Source organism: Lynx rufus, unplaced genomic scaffold (genome assembly GCF_022079265.1).
Source record: "Lynx rufus isolate CCGP_SWC_20201006 ecotype Redwood Valley unplaced genomic scaffold, mLynRuf1.p SCAF_7, whole genome shotgun sequence".
Lineage (NCBI taxonomy): Eukaryota > Metazoa > Chordata > Mammalia > Carnivora > Felidae > Lynx > Lynx rufus.
This window is the reverse complement of record NW_025814889.1, coordinates 40,663,064-40,690,588: the sequence shown is the minus strand read 5'-3', so window position 1 is coordinate 40,690,588 and position 27,525 is coordinate 40,663,064. Positions and strand designations below refer to the sequence as shown.

At 47.4% G+C, this 27,525-nt stretch overlaps 1 protein-coding gene across 1 annotated transcript in view; it reads left to right on the top strand.

The window, feature by feature from the left end:
* The window catches only part of ANO2 (anoctamin 2), a 312,785-nt gene that overhangs the window by 103,597 nt on the left and 181,663 nt on the right, over positions 1-27,525 (top strand). Inside the window, exon 9 of the mRNA XM_047066263.1 lies at positions 3,544-3,608. Coding sequence (XP_046922219.1) covers positions 3,544-3,608 — 65 coding nt within the window. The remainder of the gene's footprint in view (positions 1-3,543; positions 3,609-27,525) is intronic.

Here is a 27,525-nt window from a genome sequence, read left to right as displayed (position 1 = left end):
CCCTCACTGCTGCATCACTTCCCAGGCTTGGTGTCTAGTAGCTGGAGCTCCATTGCAGGGGCTGCCCCGTGACGTCCTCTGTGTCCATCCTGCCCATCTGCACAGGGCTCACACAGCTCTCTTGGCTCATCCTCACAAACTGAATCTAGCTTTGTGCCCCGAGGGTGCCACGCTGAGAAAGGGACCTCCAGACGTTTCTTGCAGCATGCTCGATATCCCACCAGGGGCAAGGCTTGTGAGCTTGGCTGTCAGTTTGGGCCCAAGCCAACTGTGCCATACTGGTTCTTGGAGTGTTTTTAGTTTTTCCCTCCAGGGCAGTAGTAGATGGATGTTCTCAGGCTCAGGTTTTGGCAGATTCAGAGAGGAATCTGCTCTGGAGGTCAGAACCGGGACGCAGGCAGTGATGACCCACAGCCCTCGGGGGAGTCCTTGCTCTTACCTCCTGACGCACATCGGCCTCCCTTTGGGCCACAGATGATGACAGCCAGGTGCTGGTGAGTGCAGGGATTGCACTATGAGAGGGAATAAAGACCCAGGGCAGTAGTAGCACCTCAGACAAAGGGGAGGAGGTGGTGTAATAGGAACAGTGAGATTAGGTTAGACGCCACCTGCCCGGAGTGAGCGGCATCCAAACTCACGGATTCACATCCTGCTCTGCTGGTCATGGCGCTGCGTCGCTTTTCGTGTGTGGGTTTCCTCCTCTGCAAGTGGCGGTGACTAAGGCTGCTCTGTCAGGGTCCATGTGGTTTTGGGTTCTGTTCTGTAGTGGTTGGGAGGTATGATGATGATAGAAGTCTTTACCCATTAAGGAGGAATGCCAGTTCTTATGTCAGTTTACTTAAAAAGCATGTCTTTAGGGGCACCTGGGTGGCGCAGTCGGTTAAGCGTTCGACTTCAGCCAGGTCACGATCTCGCGGTTCGTGAGTTCGAGCCCCGCGTCGGGATCTGGGCTGATGGCTCAGAGCCTGGAGCCTGTTTCCGATTCTGTGTCTCCCTCTCTCTCTGCCCCTCCCCCGTTCATGCTCTGTCTCTCTCTGTCCCAAAAATAAATAAACGTTGAAAAAAAAATTAAAAAAAAAAGGTTCTCAGGTGAAAAGGATGGCTTCCTAACGTACAACTGGATATCTAAAATACCTAGTTAGAGCAGGGTCTCCTTGACGGAATTCCTTATGAATTCTGTGTCATGTGTAAGGACGTGTGATGTGTAAGGAGAATAAAGAACATTAACAGGATGGCCAGTGTATTGTCAATGCTTGACGTCTAGCTTGACTTGTCAATGCTAGACGTATAATTCAGTTACACGCTAATATCTATTCAGCTTGGGTATGTAGATGACGTCTAATAACGGTTCATTACCAGATCACTTCATTTCCAGGCGGATGAGCTGTGAAGCTCACCGGCGAAGTGTTTGAAACCAAAATGCGGTTTGCCGCTGGGATTGACACCTAGGTTTTGCCCACATGCTGGCTCTGCTAACGTTGCTGGGAAAACGTCACAGGACGGCATGGCTTGATGTGTTGGTGCCTCATTTCCTCCCTTAACTTCTAGAATGTGGTGCACTCAGGTGTTGCCCCCACAGCTCCACAGAAACCCCTCTTGTCAAGGTCATGCGTGACCTTACAGTCACCGAGTCCGGAGGTCACTGCTCCATTCTTATCTGACCTGACCCATCAGCAGTGTTTGGCACAGCTGGTCATTTTCTTCGTTTTGAAACCAGTTGTCCCTTGGTTTCCAGGACACCACACACGTGTAGCACATTCCCGGCTGCTCTGCCGTCTCCTGTGCTGTTCATCATCTCCTTGCTCTCTGACCATTGCCGCACTGGGGCCCTGATGTCACGCCTCTTCCTTACCTACTTCCTCTTCCTTGGTGGTTAGATCCTTAGTTTAATGACCTTATAAGTCATCTCTGGCCTGACACCTCCCAAATGTACATCTTCTTTGTAAAGGAGATGGACTCTCCTTTGAACTCCAGAAGCTTACGTCCAGCTGCTTACTCAGTAGCCCCATGTGGATGCCAGAAGGGGATCTTGGATTAGCACGTCCCAAACGGAACTGGTTCTGCCTTGCTGACTGGTTCTTCCCACAGTCTCCCCACCATAGCGCATGGAGTCACCATTCACTCAGCAGCTCAGGCCAGGTTCTCCATCTCTCATTCCACATCCAATCTAACAGTCAATCTTACTCTACATTTAAAATATAAAGTGGAATCAACCACTTCTCATTACTTCCCCCACTGCCTCTGTGGCAAAGGCCACCATGATCTCTTCTGGAAGGCAGCTATGCTCATCACTGTACCACCAATGCTGCACGGCTCACCATGATCTCTTCTGGACCGCTGTGGTAGGCCCCCTACTCCTATGCCGGCTCTTAGTCTCTTCTCCACACAGCAGCCGGAGTGGGAGGTCTGTAGTCAAGGCAGACTGTTTCTCCCCACTCCGGCAAATCTCCCCTCCTGGTTTCCTTCAAAGTCCAAAGGTTTGGGCGTGGCCTACAAGCGCATGAGTGATCTGTCACCTCAGTACTTTCTGACATTATCTCTCATTTTTTGCCTCACAGTCACACTGCCCTGGAAGTGCAAACAGGCTTCCCTGTTTTCCCTAGGATATAACGCATGCACTGTCCTCAGGGCCTTTGCACAGGAGAGCACTTTTCTGCCTGGCACATTCCCTCACTTCTTCAGCTCAGAGGTCACCTCAGAGAGGCCTTCCCTTGCCATCTATCTAAAATAGCATCCTACTCCACTCCGCTGCCCTTTGTATTCTATTCCTTTGCCTCAATTTGCTTTTCCTGAAGCCATTTATAAATCTGATTTTTTAAAGTTTACTTATTTATTTTGAGAGAGAGAGAGAGCGAGAGAGTGAGCATGTGTGCAAGCGGGGGAGGCGAGGAGAGGCAGAGAGAGAGAGAGAGAGAGAGGGAGAGAGAGAATCCCAAGCAGGCTCTGTGCTGTCAGCACAGAGCCCGACACAGGGCTCGAACTCACACATCATGAGATCATGACCCAAGCTGAAACCAAGAGTCAGATGCTTAACCAACTGAGCCACCCAGGTGCCCCAAGCATTTATAAATCTTACATGTTGGTGTGTTTCTGTTTGTTTCCACACATCAGGGTGTAAGCTCCATGACAACAGTGATTTTGTTTGGTTTATAGCTATATCCAGCATCTGGCACATAGTAGATGTTCAATAAATACGTTAAATGAGTGAATGAAAGCAAGCCAGGACTCATTTTCCTGGACGAAGCAAGGCAAGGGAATAAAGAAGGTGGGGTTATGATTGTCACGCACTGCCCCAGAGTGTGATAAAGGTCACCTCTATAGCCTCCTATAGCCAAAGAGGAAGTCAGCCTCTGTAGCCTCCTGCCTTTGGATATCTTTCTGGTGGATCTCGTGAGAATTTTCCTAGAAGCTGAACTTTGGGGATTCAATTTTGATTTGCTAGGGTGGTTTGGGGTGCTAAAATTTTGACTGGCTAGGGTGGACAAACAGGTGAACAGTTGTCCCCCTGCACCTCTTATCTGTTTCCCTGTTTTTCTTGTTTAGCTGCTGTATCAAGAATGGGCACGCTACGGAGTGTTTTATAAATTTCAACCTATTGACCTCATCAGGTAAGATCTGGGGGGCACTCTTGGGAGGACCCTAGAGATGCAGATTCTGAAAGGCACCCGTCAACCCTCTTAACCCCTGGCAGTCTGTTGGCCAAGGAGAGGGATCTGTTTTTCTAGGCTATGATTGTCCTGCTCTATGTCTGATGCATGAGGAAGCAGCTCAGGGCAGGGAGGGGGATGGGGTCTGTGTGGGGCAGCAGTTAATGTACATTGATATACCATGACTTCTGTCTCTCAGCATATAGTCTCTCTTTCCCTGCCTGTGTGTGTGTGTGTGTGTGTGTGTATGTGTGTGTGTGTATGTGTGTGTGTGTGTATGCAGCTATCACTCTTACTATTGTCCTTCAAATTCATCCTGGAGGATAGGGTGAAGCAGATCCTTGGGTTATGCCCAAGTGGCCATGGTGTCGACCAAGAGAAGGGAAGACCTGACTAATCACGTGAGGAATAAACTGGCTCTTCTGACAGGGAATGTCAGCTCTTTATGGCTTCTTCACATTAGAAGGGAGAAGAGACTGGAATCCCTCCCTTTAGTGCTGCCCCTCAAATGATGTCTTTGTACCTTGAGAGTTTCCCTAGCTTCTGCAGAACATTAGTGAAAGTCCTTTGAGAGAACGTACTAGAATGCTGTGGGTCTGACTAGCCTCAAGTGGGTTGAGGACTCTGGAGTCTCAGTGGGCTCTCTGAGCCCAGCTTCATTCCCGGCTGGAATGTTGAGAGGCAGCACTGTGAAGTGGGAAAGCACTGAGCTGAGAGTGGAGGCCGGGCCTGCCATTGTGGGCTGTGGCTTCTTTGGGCAAGCCACGTTCCCTCCATGGTCATCGGGATCCTGGTTATCGTAAACTGAAAAAAAAAAAAAAAAAAAAAAAAGGAATAATAAATTGGGAGGCTGAACTGAGGGATCTGTGAGGAGATTTGGTAGCACAGGCCCATTTGGAAAAGATGGGAACTTTTGGCCTCATGACTGCCATAATGGACTCACTGCCACACGGTCACTTGTGGCTCTTCTAATGAGCTAATTAATCAGCCAGTAAACACAGAGAGTGTTCCTGGCTAATTGCCCTGGGCTGGGATTGTGAGAGGGGCAGCAGCCAGAAGGATTGTGTCCAGAGGGAGGGATTCCAGCTTCTTCTTGGAAGAAGAAAGCAGCCTGGGGGCCGCAGCTTGGGTAGGTTCACCTCCCACACAGAGATGTGACGGCCCGCCCAGGGAACTGGGAGCTTGCTTGGATGTCTCTTGACAGCAGGTGTTTGTTCCAGCTGAAGACTGTTAACTGAAGCACTGGGGTCGCAGAGCAGGGCCATGGGGTGCCTGTGACTGAGGCTTCCTCACCCCACACCTCCCATTCCCTGGCTGCCTTGTCTGAAGCACTGGCCACCTAGATTGTTCTCTGGGCCACACCAAGGCTGTTTCCTCCATGCTTGGTGGGCTTTGATCTTCCTCCTTGCATCCCAAGTGGCCACCCACTCTGTCGCCTGTTTTCTCCAGCTACATACTCGTTTTTACAAAATATGATGAAAAAATAAGAATTTTCCCTACCAGAGAGCCTTGTCTTCTCCCCCAGAGACTTCAGGTGACTGGCCGCCAGCTAAGTGGAAAAAGGCTCCAATGTGCACTCAGTTTTGGCCACCAAAGCGGCCTCACCTGCAGGGGAAGAATTACCTTTGGAGCAAAGCCTTGCTCTGGGGCCTGGCGGTTCCTGAGGACACAGAGCTCAGATCTGTCTAGACGGGGCATGGTGTGCTGTGGAGCTGGAGGCTGTCCACTGCTCCTCATACATCAGATGGCTCAGGGAGCTCCCACAGCTCCTGGGTGAGGCCAGCGGCTTGGCTGGTTTGGCTGGGAGGGAGGAAGGCTGGAGCCTCAGGCATCCCTCTGAGGCTGGCTGTGGGGGAAGGGAAGGGGGTCACTGGGTGGTGTATGGGGGTTGTGGGGGGGGGCTGCTGTCCACCCAGTGGTATAAGAAACTCTCCAATTTCAAGGAGCTGCTGGAAGGAAAAATTGACAGTAGTGGGAGAGAGGGAAGGGCCAGGGGCATTAGGGGCGAACAGAGTAATAGGCAGGGAAGCAGAGACAGGTAAGCGAGACCAGGGTGTGAGAGGGGTCATGGAGAGAAAAGAGGGTGCAAGGTGTGGGAAACAGCTATCCACACCCAGCAGGCACCACCCTGGACTCCCGTTACATTGCCTTGCAAATGGCCCAGCTCACCTTGCCCGATTCAAAGCCACCTCCTTTTTCCTCTTTATTGGCGGCCCTCTTTCTCACCTGCCACTCCCTGCTCTGACACCAGGTCCTGTGGGTGCTTCTTCAGGGGCATCTCTCTTCAGCAACTTCTCCATCTTTCCTGCCACCGCCTGTCAGGACCCACCTGGCCTGTGCAGAGTCCAGCCCCGGGCTGGCCCCCACAGTGTCAGTGTTGTTCCATTGCTGCTTACTAACGTGGACCACACCCTCTTTGGGCCTCATGTAGAAATTGTCTCCATGTGCTTGTGTTGAAAGCCTGGCGGAAGCAGGAAGTCCTCTATAAGTTGGAAATGACAATTCATACAGAGGCTTACGGGAGGCATTTCCCGCCTGTTTCCTTGGACACTCAGCTCCTTTCTTTTCAGTACTGATCTCCTGTTCCTCCTGTGGATCCGCAGTGCTCCTCCTTCATGCCAACTATTTGGAATGTTCTAAAGCATCGAGCAGTTGACAACTCCGTGGGGGTGGGAGATCTGTGTGCATTTGAAAGCCCCAGGACTCTCTTTTCCCTTTCAAAGGCCTTCAAGCCTAAACTGAAAATTTGGGGTTTGAGGCCCTTTTCCCAGGTGTTAGAAGTGGATAGAGGGGAGGCAAGATACCTTTCCCTGCACCCTTCACCCCTGCCTCCTGCTGCACCTTCATTCATGCCCAGCAGGCTGCACTGTGAGACTGCTAATGGGTCTCTCCCAGCCCAACAGGGCTCTCCACCCCTGGATCCTGTCTTTGCTCTGGAAAGCTTGGGTGGGGCCTGCAGCCCTGAGCTGTATGTGTGTATGTGTGTGTGTGAGAGAGAGAGCATTGCCTGGAAAGTTCCCCAGGGAGGTATCCAGCAGGGATACCACTCTCAGTAGCTCTCTCTAAGAACTTGCAGCCAGCAGCACTTGTGCCCTGGTAGAAACACAGCTTGTGACCAAGACAATGGATGAAATGATGCCTTAGCTGGAAGGAAATGACTCTTCTGGTCCCATAGGAGCCATAAGAGGGTCCTCACAGCCAGAAAAGTAGATTTTTTTTTTTGTCTATACTGCTCTAGGTTAACTCCCCAACATCCCAGGAGGGAAACAGCCTTTATTTTCCGGGGAACCTGGAGGCCTGGGGCCTTTTGAATTTGTGCAGGTGTGATCCACTATTAGGGCCATGACCTGTCTTTTCACTAAAATTAATGTCTGCTCACAGGCTGATTTTCTTAGCTGGAAGGTTTTGGTATGGATCAGACAAAGCAGTAGGCTTTAAGCTGAGTTTAACTTAGCTTCTAACTATGTTGAAGTTGGTATACATAAATTTTATTTTAAGCCCATGCCGCTGCTTGCCCATGACTTTGTGAGGAAGAGAGGGGTCCAGAAGTCTCCCAGGCTTAGCATGACTGCAGTCCATTGACTTTGGGGAATTCTTCAAGAGGATAATGCATGGACGGCCTCGGGTTTGCCACACCGAATCAGGATTACAGTCTGGAGAGGAGTGATTGACTCTTACTCATTACTTAAAATCTTTTTTATTTTTTTATTTATTTATTTATTTAAAAAAAATTTTTTTTTTCAACGTTTATTTATTTTTGGGACAGAGAGAGACAGAGCATGAACGGGGGAGGGGCAGAGAGAGAGGGAGACACAGAATCGGAAACAGGCTCCAGGCTCTGAGCCATCAGCCCAGAGCCCGACGCGGGGCTCGAACTCACGGACCGCGAGATCGTGACCTGGCTGAAGTCGGACGCTTAACCGACTGCGCCACCCAGGCGCCCCTAAAATCTTTTTTAAATATTTATTTTGAGAGAGGGACAGAGTGTGAGCAGGGGAGCTGCTGAGGGGAGGGAGACACAGAATCAGAAGCAGGCTCCAGGCCCTGAGCTGTCAGCACAGAGTCCGACGTGGGGCTTGAACTCACGAACCGTGAGATCATGACCTGAGCCGCAGTTGGACGCCTAACCGACTGAGCCACCCAGGCACCCAGACTCTTACTCATTACTTAATGCCCACTTCATGAGTGAGGCTTCCTAGAAATCAGGCCTTGGGCATGGCACACCCATCCATGTGGCAGCTCTGGAGTTCTCTTCGAAATGTCCTGGCCTAACGTCTTAAGACACGAACACTTCCACAATGACTTGAGAGTGATTTCTATGGGGTCACACCATCTCCGCAGCCTTTGGGGCTCATCTGTGAATAGCAAGAGCGGCCCTGTGCCCCCACCTTGCTGCACATCTCTGCCATCCTAGAATCCAGCCCTCTCCAGCCCTGCCCATGGGGAGCGTCTCTGGAGCCCTGGCATCACAGGAATTGCCTTTCCCTCCTCCTCTGCCAGGCGGAGGTCCTTGTGCTTGCCAGAGTTCTCCAGGACAGCCACTAGACGGCTGTGTGATTTGATCTGTCCCTCTCGGTCTTGGGGCCCTACTTCTACCCCCCTGAAATGTGACCCATCCAAATCCCTCCAGAAGGAAGACAGAGGAAGCCACATTCTTTCTTAGGAGGCTTCTCAGCAGGCCAGGCTCAGGAAGGACCGGCCGCAGCTGGTTTGGGGGAGGGACTGGAGAGGAAAAAATGTTGATCAACCCGTGATTAATTATTTCCTGAGCACTGCTGCCTCCTCCTTGATCCTTCTCTGGGATTTATAAAGGCAGTTCAGTCCAACGCAGTAAGCATTTACTGATGCTTACGGCGAGCAAGTCTCTGTGCTAGGAGGCATGGGGAGGTGCAAGATGAATAAGGTGGGGTTTGTGCCCTAAAGATCTAGCAATTATGTAGGGAGGTAGATGTGTGCAAGGCAGGATGAAGTGAGGGCTTAAAAGGATTATAACTTAAGTACAAACATAATACTGCAGGATAGCAGATGAAGAGTAATTGCTACTAGCAGAATAAGGGAAGGCTTCCGGGAAGAGGTGGCACTTGAATTAGAAATGTTACTTTCTGAAGGACTGAGGTTAAAGGACATGAATGTGTATTCATGGCCAGCCTGGGCTGCCCTTTGTATGGATTTACTGTTTAGCCTGATACTGATGGCTGGAAATCCCACTGACTCAAAGCTAGATCCCTCATGACTGTTGAGTGAGAGCCGTTAGGTCAAAAAGTTGACTTACAGGTCTCACCTGTATAGACTCTGTGCCAGTCTGGCCTGTGTCCCTGGCTCTGCCCTGTGAATTAGCAGAGAATTGGAAGGAGGTGAGGCTAGATCCTAGGGAGGGGAGACCAAGGAGAGACGGAGTGCAGGGCTAGCACCTTGGTATTTGCATGGGTCCCAGCATTTGAAGTATTGGATTTGGTGGGGCAACCTTTTGCAGACTGGAAAGAAATAGTATCTTGTGGGCCTGAAGAATATTTTCCTTTACCTCCCGGGTTGGGGGAACAGAGTAGACACAGAGCAGCAAGCAGTAGCTGGTTGAGGCAAGGCAGAAACAAGGATTGTAATGTTCTGTGCTGTTATATTCTGGCCCATTGTACAGGTCAGGAAGTAAGCCAGGCTGTTTATTAAATGTAGCTGGGACAGGGTTCTTGCTTCCCCCACTGAGAGCCACTGTCCTTCAGGTGCAAACCCCCCCCCCCCCCTGCCCAGAGGGAGAGCAGTAGGTCTGTGGTCAACCTGTGGACAAGGAGTTGGAATTCAGTGCTCTCCACTCCAGTCCAAGGCTGTGCCTGGAGGCCAGCTTGGTCTTATGAGGGTGGCCTCCCAAGCCTCAGAACAGCCTTCCATGGATGGTGGCTCCTGTTTCAGATCAAACTTTTAATCTTTCTGCCTACAGTATCAGCCATATGGTACAGATGGTGGATCCCAAGTACCAGGAGGCCACACACACACACGCACACACACACGCACGCACGCACGCACGCACACTCCCCATGGCCACCCAGAATTCCATGGGCAGAACCGGGGAAAGAACAGGTTTTCTGCCTCACAGCTTATTGCCTCCTTGACTCTCTTATGTCCAATTTCGCAGGGAAGAAGAGAGGCTGCTGTTATTCTAAAAATACATGGCAAGCTATATTTTCCATTTTCCCCTTAGGCCCTTGTGAGCAGTAGACTCTCAGCTACCCAGAACCTCTGGGACCAAACCCTACCGGCAGAGGAGGAATGCACTTAGGGGCCGCCACCCCAGTGCCTAGGCCTGGAATGAAGGGATGGAGACTTGCTCTCACAGCATATTCCAGCAAATGCCCAGCCTCTGCTTGCTTTCTCTTGTAGTGGAAAGCATCTTGCCTCAGGGATCACTTGTTTTCTCTGCTGGACATTTCTAGTCACTAGGAGATCATGGAGCGGGAGCAGGAACTTTGCCTATTTCCCTCCTTCGGATTCTAGTTCAGCTCCCTGGACTTTTTTTTTCTTCTACATAAAATGCTCCTGGGCCTTTCTGCATGTCCTTGTGTGACACGGGCTCTTCAACAGCCTCATCATCATGATGCTTCTCTTCGGGACTCACTGGCCTTGGGGTACTCAGAGCAGGGTCCTTCTGCACACATTAGCTGGTGTAGCTGAACCAACACATATTTTGCACTGACCATATGTCAGACACTGGTGCTGGATGTATGGAGATGAGTTAAGCATGGCCCCGTTCTGAGGGAGCTTAAGTTCAAAGTCAAATCTCTAAGCTTGTAGATGGCCACTAGGCTTTTCTGGGAAATGGAGGGACAAACTGATGGAGAAATTTACAAAAAGTAACTGTGAGGCTGTGAAAACTAGCATATGGAAAAGATCATGAGGGGAAATTGACCCCCAAACTAGTCATCTGCAATGATGGGCTTAGGGGTATCAGCCATGCCTCAGGCAAAGATTGTTGGGAGGTGACCGTAACTCTTTCTAGACATATCCATGTGATATGTCACAGTACCCACAGACCCTGGAAATCCTCAGGAAACATTTTAGCATCACATAACTTACCAAATCATGGCAAAGCCTCACATGTGTCTGAGGTCATCGTGTCTAAAGAAAAAACTCAGCCGGGCTGGAAATATTTCAGGGAAGGGAAAGTAATGTGATCAAAGATTTGGAGAGGACGCATATGAAGACAGACTTAAACAAATAAGAGCTCCCTATCCAGGAAGGAAATGGAGAAGGAGTAAGGCCGCCACTTACTAAATTAAAAGATGGATAGAGTGTGCCTGTGTTTAAGTCCTGAGGCACTTGCTTAGGGACATTCTCTTAGGTGAGGAGCAGTGGGTTAAGAATGAAAAGAACTCAATTTTAGCTTCAGCTTTGTTTCCAGTTGATGTAATGTCTGGACAAGCTGTCTCCCAAACCTCAGTTTCCTCAGCTATGAAATAGGGACCATAACACCTGTCCTACCTGGCCAGTGATATTAGTTTGAGGACTGTGATAAAGTATTGCACAAATACTGTGGTGATGGACATAGGTTTGGTTAAGCGAAGCTATTATTTATCTGCTCCCTAGAGGAAAACGATAGTATTCCCTAAGCTAGCAGAACTTTACATAGCCCTTCAGCTCAAGAGTTTTGACAAATATTGCATAATCATAGGACTATGTTTTCTCATTGTAAATCAGTGCATTGCAACTGTGCACTTTGTGTGTGTGAGCTCTGTGCCTCCCAGTGACCCTGCAACATGAGTATTCTTACCTCCATTTTACAGATGGGAATACTGAGCTCAGTAAGATAAGGACCTTCCCCAAGCCACAGAGCTGGCAGCCCATCTGGGATTCACACCCAGACCTGTCTGATTACAGAAACTATATTTTTTCCCTTGTAGCATGTGGCTGAAGGTGACACACGGCTCCATCCAACTGGACGTCAGGCAAGCTGGGTTTCCAGCTATCTGGTGTTAATCTCTGAGGGAAAACTAGTGTGGGCTCCTGGTGAGTGGAGCTCATTGGCTATAGTCAACCTCTGCTTTACAGTGGTGTCATGGTTATGAACAGTCCCCTGGGCATGGCAGGGGTGATGGGCCACTCTTGGCTCATTGAGCTGGAGAGAATCATTTGTGCTTCTGTTAAGCAACCCCAGAACGCCATGCTTTTGATTTCTCAATTCTGTTTTTTGCAGTCTTTTTGTTCTGACTTCTTCCATGTTGTCAGGTTGTCAGTTGTCATTTCTTGCTCTTGTCAATCGAGTAGCTCCTGCCCAACTCCAACGTGCTGCTGTGTCTCATTTGCAGGTTTCGCAACCAGACACCCCAGCAGGTTCGCACTGTGTACCAGGTGAGACTCTTCCACAGTCTGTCCCAGAGTCTGGCTCCTGGCTCCTGTTAGGTGTGGGATTTTGTGGAAGGTCTGCCTTTGTCATGGGAATGTCTTCTTTTTGTTCCCCAGTGAGAGTGAAATGGTGTTTCTGAAGCTCAGGGGGCCTCAGAGATGGGACCAGAATAAGTGTGATGTCGTCAGGTCGCAAGAAACCCAGATGATCAAAGATCATTCTCAAAATAGAACTCTGTTAACAACACGGTCTTTGCATCAGGGGTCTACTGGATGAAGAACTTTGCCCTGGGTGTGGCATCACAACTAAAAGAAATGGGGGAGCAGGAAGCTTGAAGTGTTATGTTGGGACACAAGGTGCTCGTAATGGAACGCTGCTGATAGAGGTCACAGAGCTGTAAGTAGTGCCCAGCAGGTAGCTGACACACCAGATATATGTTGATGTGCAAGGAGCAGGTGGTAGAAGGTTTAGAAGGGGTAGTGCCTGGATTCAGTGTGGTTTGTGAGGGAAACATATAACTTACGGAGCAGGTGAGTTTTGAGTAGAAAGCAGAGGTATGAAGGAGAGAAGAAATATGGTCGGGAGCTTTACAGGACTCTGATAAAGGCATTTGTGGTCAGGAGAGACCCGAGAATGGCCAAGGCTGAGGAAGCTCTGAGAAGAAAGCACAGCGCTACGGGCAGTGGTTGGAGGAGACGTTTGAGAGAGTGTGGCAAGAGAGCCCAGACAAAGGAGTCACGACAGTGGAAAACCAAAGGGGATGCTGTCAAATGGCTTCTCTGGAATGTAGGCAGGTGGCAAAACAGGGCTCACGAGGGTTTCAGGACTCATGCACTCCTAGCTGTGAAGTGGTAGCAGGCAGTTTCTCACCCACTCTCTTGGGAAACTTTGGGCAAGTCACCCAGCCCCTTTGGACCGGGTGCAGTCTCTCTCCCTGATGGAGAGAGGGGGATCTCTTCTCCTCTGCAAAACCTCTAGGCTGGCCCTGGCAGGTGCAAGCCTGTCTGCGGAAGTCGGGGACCTCAGGTAGATCTGAGGGACTGCTCTTGCCCTAGCAAGAGGGAAGGGACTAGCATGTGGATAAGTTACCATGGACACGGCCCAACTGTTTGATCCCGTGAGCCACTGTCTCACCACGTGTCTCTGGAACCCTTGAGCTCCCTGTTCCTGCTAATGATATTCCCTTGAGTGATGTTCTCCACCCACACCACATGGGTATGTAACCAACATAAACAGAAAACGTCTTAACACATTGAATAACATTGGCGGAACACACGTTACAACAACAACCACAAGATAGCTAAATTTAATTAGCCCGGCACGCCCAGGCTTTTCGCAGAGGGACATGCCTCTGTTTTAGAAACGGAAAACCACAGCATTTTGTGGGTCTGGAAGTCACAGACATAAGCAAGAAACAAAATAAAGCAAAACAAAAAGCTTCAAGATCCCTGCCTGGGAGGTTGCTGTCCTCCAGTACCTTTGAGATTATCTAAGGTATTCAAAGATATGAGTGGTTGGCTGACTGCCAAGGATTGCTGTCTGCGTCTGGCAGAATGGTTGACGCAAACTTTGAAAGATGTGGCACCTAGCTTGGGTCACCCAGCCCATTGAAGGGACTCAGGAAAACTCATCTTGAGGGCTTAGGCCTCAGGGTTGTTGGCTCCACCTCGTCAGTTTCTCTCATAGAATCCATACTCAACTGAACACAAGAGAGACAGAGAGAGGATTAAAGGACTGGGATTTTCAACTTTTTATGTGGGCATTTTTGTCCAGATGAGGGTAAAGACAATGACTGATTTCCAGCTCTTATCAATAACAAAATGGCAGTATTGCCTTCGGTTGATATTCTGCCCAATCCTCAACCTTTGGTCAGGAAGGCAAGCTGCTCAGTGGAGAGAAGAACCATCCTAAGGGTGTCTCTTTGCCCCACTCATGGACACTCAGCCTCCTGGAAGCCCCACCTGATGCACCTGATAGAGATTCCTGTTGTCTGTGGAGCTTCATTCCCCTTCACTTCATTCATCCTCCATGCTTACTCCATGATCTGTTTCCCCTCTTTGTCAAATCCTGTGAGATCGTATCTCTCTTTGGAATACTAGCCCTTCTCTGAAGGCTTAACACCATCCAGTCAAATCCTGTGAGATCATATCTCCTTTTGAATATATTAGCCCTTCTCTGAGGGTTTAACATCTAACCATGCAGTTGGGAAGAAGACTCCATGTTTTTGGGGAAGAGATTTAAGAAATTCTGTAATTCAGTTCAGTTTTGTCCAGTGGGTTCATTGAGCGCCTTCCCTGAGCCAGGCACTGTTTTAGGCACTGGAATTAAAAATGACAAAAAGGTGGATAGCTATGGGCTGACTTTGGGTGGTTACATTATTTATCATCTACCTGGAACACTTTTAAGAGTAAAGGTGAGCACTATTAATAATTATGCTGAGTGTACTAGTCAACTATTGTCACGGTAATGCTGCATAACAAAGTACCCCAAAGTCAGTAGCTTATGACAGCAGTAACTTATTTGTCTTGCTCGTGTATCTGTTGGTTGAGTGGAAAAGCTCTGCTTCAGGCTGCGGGTTGTCTGGGCTTGGCTCCAGACCTCAGACTGTCCAGGTCTTCATAGTTGTGTATATTCTCCTTAGATCAGAAGCTACCTGGGGCATGTTCTTATGGTGAATCACAAGAGCACAAGCAAAGGAATGGAAACACATAGCACCTCTTAAGGTATCACCAACATAACATTTGCTACTGTTCCATTGGCCAAAGGACTCACATAGCCAAGCACAAATCTATGTTGCTGGGAAGTTAATATTGGCTGAAAACCAATTTGACCTACCACACTGAGACAGCAAGTGTAAACCAGGACTGTCCCGGGAATATCTAAACATGTGGTCCACACTAGTCTGATCTCCTGGGGCTTGTGATCTAGTAGGGAACACAGATAATATATAGTTAATTTTAAATGTGGCATGGTTTACAGTGGAGGATCATGGAATGTGATGGGAATAAAGATGTAGGGTAATCTAGCCTAGGTGGAGAAGGACTTTGAACTAAGTTAAGGAAGTGACTTTGAACTAAGTTTTCTTAAAAATTTTTTAATGTTTATTTGTTTTTGAAAGAGACAGACAGAGCTTGAGCAAGGATGGGGCAGAGACACACACACACAGAATCCAAAGCAAGCTCCAGGCTCTCAGCTGTCAGCACAGAGCCCGATACAGGGCTCGAACTCATGAGCTGTGAGATCATGACCTGAGCCAAAGTCGAATGCTTAACCAACTGAGCCACCCAGGTGCCCCGAACTAAGTTTTGATACATGAGTGAAAGCAAAGATAAGCCAGGCAAAGGTAAGCAGAGTAATGGCAATAGCTGATATTACATGGTCCTTCCTGTGTGTTAGGCACTGCTTAAGCTCTTTGCATTTGCTAACCTACAACAGCCCTTTGAGATAGACATCACTATAGTCCTTTCGCAGATGAGAAGTTAAAACACAAAGAGATTGTGAAGTCACTCAGGGTCACACAGCTAGTAAGTAAGAGGTAAGATTTGAACTCCTGAGTCTGGCTTCAGAGCTGGTTCTCTTCACCACTGTGTATACTGCCCCACTGTTGGAAGAGAGTGCATTAGGTCTGCAGTGAGGGGAGTGATAGGGGACCAGGCTGGGGTGAAGCAGGACTCAGGTCCTGGAGGATCCTGTAGGCTGGTTGAGGATTTGGGGCTTTATCCTAAGGAAAAGAGTACGTCCTTGAAGAGTTTGGCTTATGTGGGTGCACTTGTGTGGACGACATTAACATGATCTGGCTGGCTTTTACTTTTAAAGGACCTGAAGTTCTTCCTTGTGGGGCACTAGAAAGAGATTGCACATTTTGTGCCAGACAAGATGGAGGGGCGGGGTTGGGAGGGTCTGGGGAGAAGAGTGGTTTCTGCTCCTGAGATGTCTTCTGTCCTTCCAAGAGGACATGACAGATGTTCTGGGTGGTATGACACTAAGCTTAGAGTCTCTTTTCTGTTTTCTCCCTTCTACATCCTAACTAACCCACAGATTTCACTAGGTTGTAATCCCCTGTTCCCCAGTGGCAGATGTCTCAGTAGGCATGATGATGACCAGTACTAATAGCATTGACCCCTATACTCACTGTGCACCTGTGTCACCATGCCCTCTGTATGCGTGCTCTGCTTGGATCTTCATGGTAACCCTGTGAGGTTGGCACAGTCACCAACCTCATTGTCAAAAAGAGGACACTGCAACACAGAGTAGATAAGTCACTTGCTCCAGATCTCACATAGTACAACTCCAGAGCCCATTATCTTAACCACTTTGTACCACTTTGAGAGAGGAAGGCTGTTGGTGAGATACAGGGGCTGCTTCCTAAAAGGAGCCTCCAGACGATGGTGGGGGATAGTGAACGGATGTGGTCAGATGTTTAGATGGTATGGTGAGGGGACTCTAGGACCTTTTAGAATAAAACAGATCTGGTTCCTTAAAGGGGGTATTGCCAAAGATCATGGAGACTTAGGAATTTTAGATTTGCAGGGGAGGTCCTTGAAAGCCTCACTTTATAAAAAGGGAACCAAAATCCTCTAACAGATTTAATGGGGCAGAGGGACATCATTCCTTTAATGATAAGGAATCATTAATCTTTGCTGCCGTAACCTGCTGATATTTAATACAGACAGTGGTGAGCTGGGAGGTAGAAGGGTGTGTGGGGTTAGAGGTGGTGGAAGATGTTCCAGGCAGGTTGACTTACCTGCTGCCTTCCTCACCTAACAATAGGGGGGTTGGGATGGGTGATCTGTAACATCCCTTCCAGGGCCAACTTTCTAGGCTCTCTAGATAGAATCTTAAGCCTGAAGCTGGTCTGGGGCAGGACCCCAGGTCTCACAATGAGGCAAGTTGATTGTGGCAAGGAAGGATTGGAGCCTGGGAGTCTGGACCCCCAGTTCTAGACTCAATCCATTGGACTCACCACCACCCAGGGTACCCCTGCTGCCATAACCCCTGGATTTCTCTCTTCCTCTTCCCTTTCCTGAACACCCCCATCTCTGTTTTCTTTTGCCTCTCCAGCTTTGATCACATCTGGAGCATTTTGTGGAGTTGATGAGTGTGTGTTTTCCTGTTGGGACACATGGTGTATATCAGAAGCACTTAAGAAGCTTTGGATGAGTGGAAAAGTCTGCGTGGCATCTCAGGGGCTGATGGCCTGGAGGGTCGATGGCAGCTGCATGGCAGGACACCTGGCATGAGGGCTGACTGACTTTGGGAAGGCTCAGAGGCCCGGCTTGGGGGCTGCTGCTCCAAATGGCTTTGAGTTGTTCCAGTGGTGTTGGTGCACGGGAATTATGTGCGTGTGTGTGTGCATGTGCGTGAGTGTGTAAGCAGACTGGACGGCCCTCTGCCTTGTTGCCATGGGATTCTGCCCTTCAGGGCTTTGCTCTCCATTGTAACAGGGGCTCTTATCTGCCTGCGTGCACATCCAATAACATAAACCAATGGTGTGTTTTCTATAGGTAGACGGTGGGTGATGAATGTGACATGGGGCAGAGAGGCAGAGCAGTAGTGTGTCTTTGAAAGGTGACAGTAATTTCCAGTGAGCCACCTGGTGGGACCACTGAGCAATGGGGATAGATGAGATGCAAAGTAGACTTCCCTAGTGAATGAGCTGGGAACAGTCTGGTCCCCTGACCAGGACTCTCTTTGCTGTCTGTTGTCCCTTCTCTCAGTGTTGGCCTTTAGTCCTCAGAGTCTTGGACATGGGCAGAGGGGAGTTGGCATGTTTCTCCGTAGGTGAAGATACTTTCGTGGGTGGCGAGGAGGGGTGCGTGTGCCTGGCCAACTCTGTTTACTATTCATTTGGAGCCGGACTCCTGGCAAGGTGTTTTAGAGCCCATCATGGCTCTCTGGTGTCCTTCGCAACCCTTCCCAGGGCCTGAGTTAGTGATCTTCAGGCTTCACGGCTGCGTGCATCTCCCTCTAACCTCTCTGGTTCCCCTGCACTTTCCCTTCTCCCTCCTCCAATAGCCATCACACTTTGTTCTTTCCTCTTCCATCTCCTTTCCTTACCAGTCTGTTGCAGCTACTCTGTATCTGTTCACCCCAGTGACATCTTCCAGGTTTGGGGGTGACTGACCCCCATCTTGGCTTGCCAGAGATGATTTTGGAAAGTGATAGAAGGTATTTATAGGCTCAGGGTAGGGGTGGTGCCAGAGAATGCCACACAGGGTTCAGCCTAGAAGATTGCTTATGCTCTTGCAACTCTAACAGAGAACAGTCCTGTCTAGCCATGGCTCAAATTAAATTGCAGATGCCCCTAACTCAGGGTTAGGAACGTAAACAACTAGTGGGTTGTAGACTTCAAGCAGTGAGCAAACTCGGCAGGAGAGAGGCCTAGAGAGGGCTGGCTGTGGATGGATTTTCCAACTGATGTTTTTCCAGAGGTTTTCTGACTTCTTAAATTCTAGGCACCAAAGCACCTCTCGGGCAGCACATCTGGGAGTGTGGCTCCTTCTTGTTTGTGAAGCAGTTGTGAGCAGAGGGAGCAGAGGTTTCTTCCATTTAACTGGGCCCGCTCAGGGAGAGGATTTAGACAGAGGGTGGAGAAGGGAGTGCATGGGCTGCAGAGTCCACACTGGGTTGTGTGACATTCTGACATAGTCCCAGGAGCCTGAGTCTGAGCTCAGGATACTGTGACAAGGGCTTAGTTTGCAGGCCTGGCCCTTCCTGTGAGGCAGGTAGGCCACCGCCGCCGTGATGTGACTTGCTCATCATTGATGCCCTCATCATTCAAAACACTCAGTGATTCAAGCGCATATACTGTGGCAGGAACTGTATAGGCAGTAGTAATGAAAAATCCGGGCCTTTGAGGGGCTTATAGTCACCTTGGAGAAAAGATGAGTCAGCTAATATCTACAGATGTGTGATGACTGCTCAGACAGAATATGTGCAGCAGAATTAGGAGGTACAAAAAGGGGGTTCCTGAATCAGAGGAGGCCTGGAATATGCATGACTGAGCTATGAATAATGACATAAGTTGGGTAGAGAGGAGGGGGGTGGGCATGAATTAAGGCAAACAATGGTGAAAAAACATAATCATTCAGGGGTCTGCAGGAGGCTGTGTTTCACAGGAATGAAAGGTATATGTGAGGGTGGGGAGGGATGTAAGGCAGGAAAGATAGGCAGGCATCAGATCATAAAGCCAGTGTGAAAACTCTCAATCAAAGTGACGTGGAAGGATTTTGAATAGGAAGCTGGTAAGATCAGACTGAAGAACGTTATCTGAGGGATAAAATTTCCCCAACTACTTTTCCCAGAAGTGTGTCAGGGCCAGGGCAATGCCAAGCCTTGTGGAAATGGGGCATAGATTGAGTCTCTGGTGGGAGAGAGGGTGCCAGGATGGGAGAAGGGGCAAAGTTTCTTGGAGAGGGAGACCTCATAGGAATAATTGGAAGCTTAGGAAAGACAGCTCAGTAGCCCAAGGCCATGCAGCTAATTCACAGCAGATCTGGGGCTGCTGAGTGGAAGCCAGACAGGAATAGTGACCCCACAGTTTTGCTCTACGGTGGCCCCAACCTCTCCATTTCCAGCATTACTTGTTACCTGTGAAAGTGAGCTGCGGGAGTGTTCATGGGAACGTTTATACAAAATCCGCACACAGATCACAACTTTACCATCACCCTGGAGTTTTGCCAAGATACTTTCTAAGAGCTGGTGTACTTGTTGGTGTTTCCTGTGCTTCTGATCTCTGTTCTCCTGGGGGTAGAGATTATGAAGGACAGAGGTAGCATTGATTGGCCAGCGTCAGTCAAGAGGTTGTGTTATGCCATCTAGTCACTAGGCTCTGGGTCCTTGAGAATGGGAGGCATACTTACCAGATTTTCCATTGGTACACATGTGGAAGAAGTAGTTGCCCTGAAAGATAACGGAGTCAAGATTCAAAGTTATGGTGTCACTGACCTTGAGCTGTCAGTCTTCCATGGAAGATGGTGCTCCATTCTGGGCATCCCATTTTAAGAGGTACATTGACACTAAAGGAGAGTCACATGAAATATATGATTTCACTAATATATGGAATTTAAGAAACAAAACACATGAACACAGAGGAAGGGAAGCAAAAATAAGATAAAAACAGAGAGAGAGGCAAACCATAAGAGACTCTTAAATACAGAGGACAAACTGAGGGTTGCTGGAGAGGCGATGGATGGGGGGATGGGCTAAATGTGTAATGGGCATTAAGGAGGGGACTGTTGGGATGATCACTGGGAGTTTTTTTTTTATTTTTATATATTTTTTTTCAACGTTTATTTATTTTTGGGACAGAGAGAGACAGAGCATGAACGGGGGAGGGGCAGAGAGAGAGGGAGACACAGAATCGGAAACTTTTTTTTTTTATTTTTATATATTTTTTTCAACGTTTATTTAATCACTGGGAGTTTTATGTAAGGGATGAACCCCTGGGTTCTACTCCTGAAACAAGTACTACACTGTATGTTAACTAACTTGAATTTAAATAAATTGATTAATTAAAAAAAAAGTCACAGGTGGTGCAAGTTGGTGGCCCCAGGGAAGATTTTAGCCAGGAGACATTTAAAAAGATTTGGTCCAAAAGATGTGTGAACATTCTTAGTCTGAACCTATGCTGTCTGGTTCCCCACACCCCTCAGCAGTCCCTATTGTCTTATATCCAGCAGTTCACATTTCTGCTGTGTCTTTTAAAGTGTGACCCATTTAAAGTGTGACCCTTGAATTAAAGCAGAGATTCCCAATTCTAGCAGCACACCAGAATCACCTGAGAAACTTTTTAAACACGGATTCCCTACTTCCACATCTGGTCATGATGGAGTACCTACTGTAGGACTAGCTTTTCTGCCATAAACAACTACAAACCTAGTTAAAATTCAAGTAATAACTGTTGCCAGACATTAGACAGCAGGCAGGTAATCCCTGAAAGAACGAGGTGAGCCCTTCTGTGGCTCTGAACAAGTGCAAAATAAAATAGCAAGATGGTGTACTTCTATCCAAGCATAGTGGTAATTACATCAAGTATAAATGGGATAGAATATAATTGTGAGGTTGGATTAAAAACAATACGTAATTATATGGTGCCTACTGGAAACATACTTTAAATATAAGGGCACAGATAGGTTTAAAGTGTAAGGATGAAAGGAGATATACCACATAAACGCTAATCAAAAGGAAGCCAAAGTGTCTATGTCAATATCAGACAAAATAGACTTCAGTGTAAGGAGTATTATCAGAGATATGGATAATATTTGTAATCAATAAAGGAGCCAACTTCTTAAAAAGATGCAACAGCCCTATTTATGGTTGTGTGTACCTAACAATACACAGTGAGCAAAAATTGACAAAACAGGAGAAATAGACAAAGCCACAGTGATATCTAGGGATTTCAACTCTCTCAATAACTGATGGGAACAAGTAGACGATCAGATGTGGTACACCTGAACAACATTATGAATGAAATTATCCTAATTGATATTTATAGAACGCTGCACCCAAATGGCAGCAAACACATGCTTTTTGTGTGCCCACGGCCATTTGCTGAGCTGCTGTACTCTAGCCCTTAAAACAAATTCCAGTGATTTTTTTCAGAATTGAGGTCAGATGGCATATCTCCTCAGACCACAGTGGCATTAAGTTGAAGGTCATTAACAAAAAGGCCTACCCGCAGCCTGCCGTGCCTCTGCCCCTGTGTTTATGTAGGGCCACCCCTTGTTCATCTGCTTCACGCCGACCTAAGCCAGTTCAGCCACCCATAATTCTTTACCATAGTCCCTGCAGTTTTTGAGTAAGTGACATTTATTAACAAGTGTGAAAAATAATAGCTCTCACGACGTGTTCAGGATGTCCCAAGTCATCGTTCTTTTGTATTCTCTGACCCATCTCCATGCGTGAAAGATTGATTCCAGGCAAACCCCTCAACTCTAGAGACAGAACTTTGTCACCTTTATAAACAGTGTCAGGGAAATAGAATCCAGAGACTCAGCTAGACATGGGGCCATATAGGGGTTTAGCCTAAGGCATCTAGGACAAGGGGTACAGGCCCCCTTGGATATTTATAAGCAAGGGTAGGAAAATGTCTGAAATAGGTCTAGCCAGTCCACATTATTTGAATACCTCTAATTTCACCAAATGAGAGCTCTTTTCTAGCACTCATTATGCTAGTCAACAAACAGGCCATCGTTTTTACCCATGAAAACCCATTTCTGACACTCTATGCTAATTAACCAAGCTGTGCTTGTCGATGGAGATGCGCGAGGCAGAGAAACCACCTGCGAGAGCGGGCTTCCTGAATAGAGCGCCAGCTGAACACCTGGGCCGTCTTGGCTGGCACCTGCATCAGAGCTGTGGCCGAGTAGGACACCTCCGCTCACACTTTATATGATCAAGTATTTTGAAGTAAATTCTACACATTGTAACATTTTCCTAGACGGTTTCTCCTTCTTTTAAAGATGTCCAGGAAAGGACGCCCAGTCCCCTTCCCTTGCAACCTGTTCCAATACCTCATGAAGTGATCAGGGTTTCCTTTTCCCCTTCCAGAACTGCTTCCAGGAACATCTTTATGCTTGTTTTTGGAGCCTCCCTCAAAATGTGCACAGCCTCTACTGCCTGCCCTGCCCTTGTAACTTTGATTTAAGACTCGTAATTCCTCAGGGCAGAGCGCGGGTTTGGCCGAGTTTCACTGCTGGTGTATTTACAAGTGAACAGCCACGTAAGTGGCTATTAACTTTCTCTCTGTGGTTGTCGTACTAATTGTTTTATGCTCAGATAATTACTTTCAGTGATCACGTTGTTCGCTAGCAGTCTCTACTGAAACCAAAGGAAAGGCTGAACGTGTTGAGAGACAAGAGGTGTTGCTGGACGTTTCTCTGTGTCCTTCCCTGGTGGCTGGTGGAGCCCAAGAGATCAGACATAGCTGCTTAGTTAGAGGCGAGGGCCCGGACTCAGTGACACCCGTAAAAGGAGGAGAAATTGGTTTAATTTGTTTCTTGCTTTTTATTTTGAAATGATTTCAAACTTACAGGATGGGAACACTGTAAAAGTAATACAAAGGACTCCCTGATTGTCAGCACTCAGGTTCATCACTTGTTCACATGTTGCTGCATGTGCTCTGCCATTCTCTCTCTGTCTATACATTTATGAATACATTATCTTTATTGAACCATTTAGGAGAATGTGGCAGACGTCATGCCTCTTTATCCCTTAAGTACCTGAATGTGTGTTTTCCAAAAACATAGATTTTTTTCTTACAGTGTAATTTTTAACACCAGGGACTTCAACATTGCTGTTGATGCCATTATCTGATCTAGAATCCATATTGGAGTTTCAGTGGTCCCAATAATGTCCTGTATTACCATTTAGAGTTGGTATGTCTCTTTAGTCTTTTTCAATTTGTGATCTTGTTTTAGTCTTTCATGACTTTGGCATTTTTGAAGAATAAAGGATCATTTTGTTGAAGGTCTTTCCGTTTGGGTTAGTCTGACGTTTCCTCATGACTGGATCCAGATCATGTATTTTTAGTAGGAATCCTACATAAGCGATGTGTGTCCTTGTCAGTATATCATGCAGGAGGCCTGTGCTGTCTGCGTGTCCCTTTTATGGTGATGTTAGCTTTGATCACTGGGTTCTTCGTGGTGTCTGCCAGATTCCTCCACTGTGTGGTTACTGGTTTTCCTCTGTAATTAATAATAAATTTATGAGGACGGTCTTTGAGACCCTGTGAATATCCTGTTCCTCATCAGATTTTCACCCCTTACTTTCAGCAAGCAAGAATTGTTTTTAAGTTTTTGTACCTCTTGGGACGGCCTCTTGAAGGGAGACGTAGTAGAGAAACTCCTTATTAAAGGCCCTGCTTGGTGTGTGACCATTTTCTGTCCCTGTTCCCTAACACCATGTAGCATTTCCTGAAGAAAGTAGACATTTAGATTACTTAAATTGAGAATAGAGAAGGGAGATTAATTTACCTTCAAATGGCTGTGTGTGTGGGGGGGGGGAGTGTGTGTGTGTGTGTGTGTGTGTGTGTGTGTGTCTGTGTGTGTGTGTGTGTGTGTGTGTGTGTATGGGGAGAGGGGGCGTGATAAAAAATGTGGAAATGCAAAAAGGAAGTTTGGCTAGAGAGAAGTGAGTAAGCAAAATACTGTTGAGTGAGTTCTTGATTCGATACTGTCACTGCACAGTAAGTTTCTGTAGTTCATCAGGTGAGCAACCAATTAGGTTTCCCATTTTAGGTATGGAATCCTGGATCTAGGTGTGTTCAGAGGTCATCAGACTGGGAATGTCTGATGAGTTGTTGGGCTTTCCTTTATTTTTTGATACTTCAGAGGGGAGACCCCACCATTCTTTCTTACATAATGCAAAACTGGGAGCTTGGGGAGCAAAACAGAGATCAGATGAGGCCCCTATTTTTAAGAAATCTATGTACTCTTCCTTTTTTTTAAAGTTTATTTATTTTGAGAGAGAGAGAGCGAGAGAGAGCATGCACACAAGTGGGGGAAGGGCAGAGAGAGAGGGAGGGAGAGAGAATCCTGAGCAGGCTCCACACTGTCATTGCAGAGCCCCATGTGGGGCTTGAACTCACGAACTGAACCATGAGATCATGACCTGAGCTGAAACCAAGGCAGACGCTTAACTGATTGAGCCACCCAGGCACCCCAAGAGATCTGTATATTCTGCTAAGAGAGATGCCTCAAATGACCGTTCCCCATCCTCATCAAGGTTCTTTGGCCTTCATTTATTTATTTGGCCTTTATATCTAAAATCAACTCCACTCTTTTTGGACTGCTCTGTCTGAACTGTGACACTTACCTGTGTTTGGCACTTAATGCTCACTCTCCCATATCATTCATTATGCTTTCATGTCACACTGATCTTAGTTTGAGATGATCATTTTTTCATTGATTCCAAGAGTCTTCTGATTGTAAGATATACATTTATTTTATGTAATACTTAAAGGTGAACATTTGAATTAATGAAATATGGCATAAGAATGGTGGTGGTAGAACCTATTGTTTGTGCTTGTTCATTCATTCATTCACCATCTACTTGGCATAAAACAGTGTGCTCGTTTTTGTGCGGAGGTACAAAGAATTCCCTTCAGCACTTAGCTGAAAGTGAAGAAAATAGAGAAAACAAATCAGAATTGGATGAACTTGAATTTGATCCTTGGTCTACCATTTCCGGGATTTATGATCTTGGGAAGCTCATTTAACTTCTCTGTGTCTCCGTCCTCACCTATAAAACGGGATTCACAATACCCATCTTGGAGTGCTGTTGTGAAGATTGCTAATAATATTTGAAAATCACCTAGCTTTGTGTCTGACACACAGTGCAACCCTTACTTTAGGGTAAGCATTCAATAAATATTTGTAAATAGATTGATTCATAGGCATGCAATTAATATGCTCTGTTGTAAGAATACATACAACTGGTCATTTCTTTTGATGTCTGAATTGTGTTCCCTCTGCTCTAATGGAAGCAGTTTTGTTCCATTTCCAGTGGAGATGGAGAACAGCTGGACACTGACCCTTTGATAAAATTTGAGGACACAAGTGGACTCACCCTCATGCATTGGTCTGGAGACTGTAGGGAGATGATGCGTCACCTTACCCATTTAAGTGTCAGACATTTGGGGGCCATTTATTTCTAGTCCCCTCTGGCAGACCACATGTCTGCTCCCACCGAATTGCAGTTACTTTCCTGGCTGTCAATGTTAATGACAGGGCTGGGTGCCACTGCTGTTTGGATTTGTTGACCAGTGACAATTATTTTCCTAGCATGTTCCAAGCTTGCTTAAAACAATACTACGCATTTTGGTCCCTGGCCGTTCTTTTGTTTTTTCCTTTTCATTTTGAAATCTGTATGTGTTTTTCTGGCACAAGGAGAGGAAGATGGGGGTGGGGAGGTACAATCAAATCCATATGTTTGTGATGCATTTGCCCTGAAATAATCAGACAGCATTGCTGGGGAAGAGCCTTTGGATGACTTCAGAGCCACTTTTACAAGCCCCATGCAGCCTCTGCAGGTCCTCAGCCCATGCCACTACTTGCCAGGTTTTGAGAGGATCATGTTGACATGGGGACACTGCTCTCTTTTCTTCCCTCTTGCTGCCTTTGTCCCTAAGACCTTGTCTCCTCTGTATCCTGACCGTGAGGTGAAAGACAAATGATTGAATCTTTCCTTCTTTCTGGAGCCTCACTGAGGCCTTAGCTGATTTTTGCTACTACGACCCCACTGCCTGATGGAAGGACCATTCCTTTTATCCTCTGCAGTGCTGAGGGTTCTTGGTTGATGCCAGTGCCTCAAGCTACAGCTCAGTGGCCCTTGTGAGCTCCTTCTGTCCAGCCACCTTTTTACTTCTTCCAAGCTCATGCCATCTGATTATTTCCTCCCTCAGTCCCTTCTGCATATATTTTAAAGGGGATAGTTGTCCTTCAGGCATTTGCTATCACGGGTCTGGGGTTCCAGAAATACTTTGAGGGAGGTTTGGAGAAGAGATTCATGACCTTCCCCTAAGATCTGGAAGCTGAGTCCTTTGGGGCCTGCCATGGTTGGGAGCTCCTCTCCTCACAAGCTGGAGTGGATGAACCTTGAAGTCATGGCATCAATCTGCACTCACACACCTCAGGAGCTGCACCAAGGAGCTGAAAGCATGTGACCTTTGACTGAAGCCTTAAGTTCTGCTAGGCTTCCACATTTGTATGCCAACGAGAAGAAAGCACTGGGACTGAGGTTGCATCTAAGCTCAAAGGAGCCCTTCATCCCTTGTCTGTAAGTCAAAGATGCTGGGAGAAAGCTCTTGAGGGGATAGCCAAAGCTGCCCAAAGGTAGATTCTTCCAGAGAATCAGGACTCTGGTCACAGACACTAGTGCTGCTTTATTCCTAAAAGCCACTCATCTGAAAAGTGAATCACTTGAGGCTTTCTTTCTTCTACTTGCCATTACTTGACAGAAAGAGGAGGTCACTTCATATGCTCCTCACTCATGCGTTCAGCAGGGGTTTACCAAAGGCTGGGAAAGGGCAGAGCTTTGCCCAGTGCCCAGGTGGAGAGAGAGAAGATGGATAATCCTTGAGGTGTTACAGCAAGGCTAGGGAGACCAGACACAACCCCTGAAATAATACAAAAGTAGTACAGCCGCAAGAGCTCGGACAATGGTGACAGAAGACATGGCCTGAGGCCCAGCATCCCCTGTCGTGGCTCTTTGGCTTTGGGCCAGTTGTTTCTATCTGTGACCTTTACTTTTTTTTCCAAAGAGTGTTTGGGAGGATTGCATGGGATAGAGTATGTGACTGTACTTTGTTCACAATAAAGTGCTGTGCAGATTTTCAGTGTTATTGATTTTAATGATAAAGCTTCAGTGCAATGCAGAGGAACCAAGTTCTAGAATGTAGGTGAGGTCTGAAGACCTGTGTCTGCCAACAGTGCTCATTGCCAGTGTGGGGCCTGAGTAAGGAATAATTGGATTGGGGGAGGATATTCTGATCGTCTCCCTTGAAGTCTTGGAACGTCTAGGCATCTTTACCCCCAACCACTATAT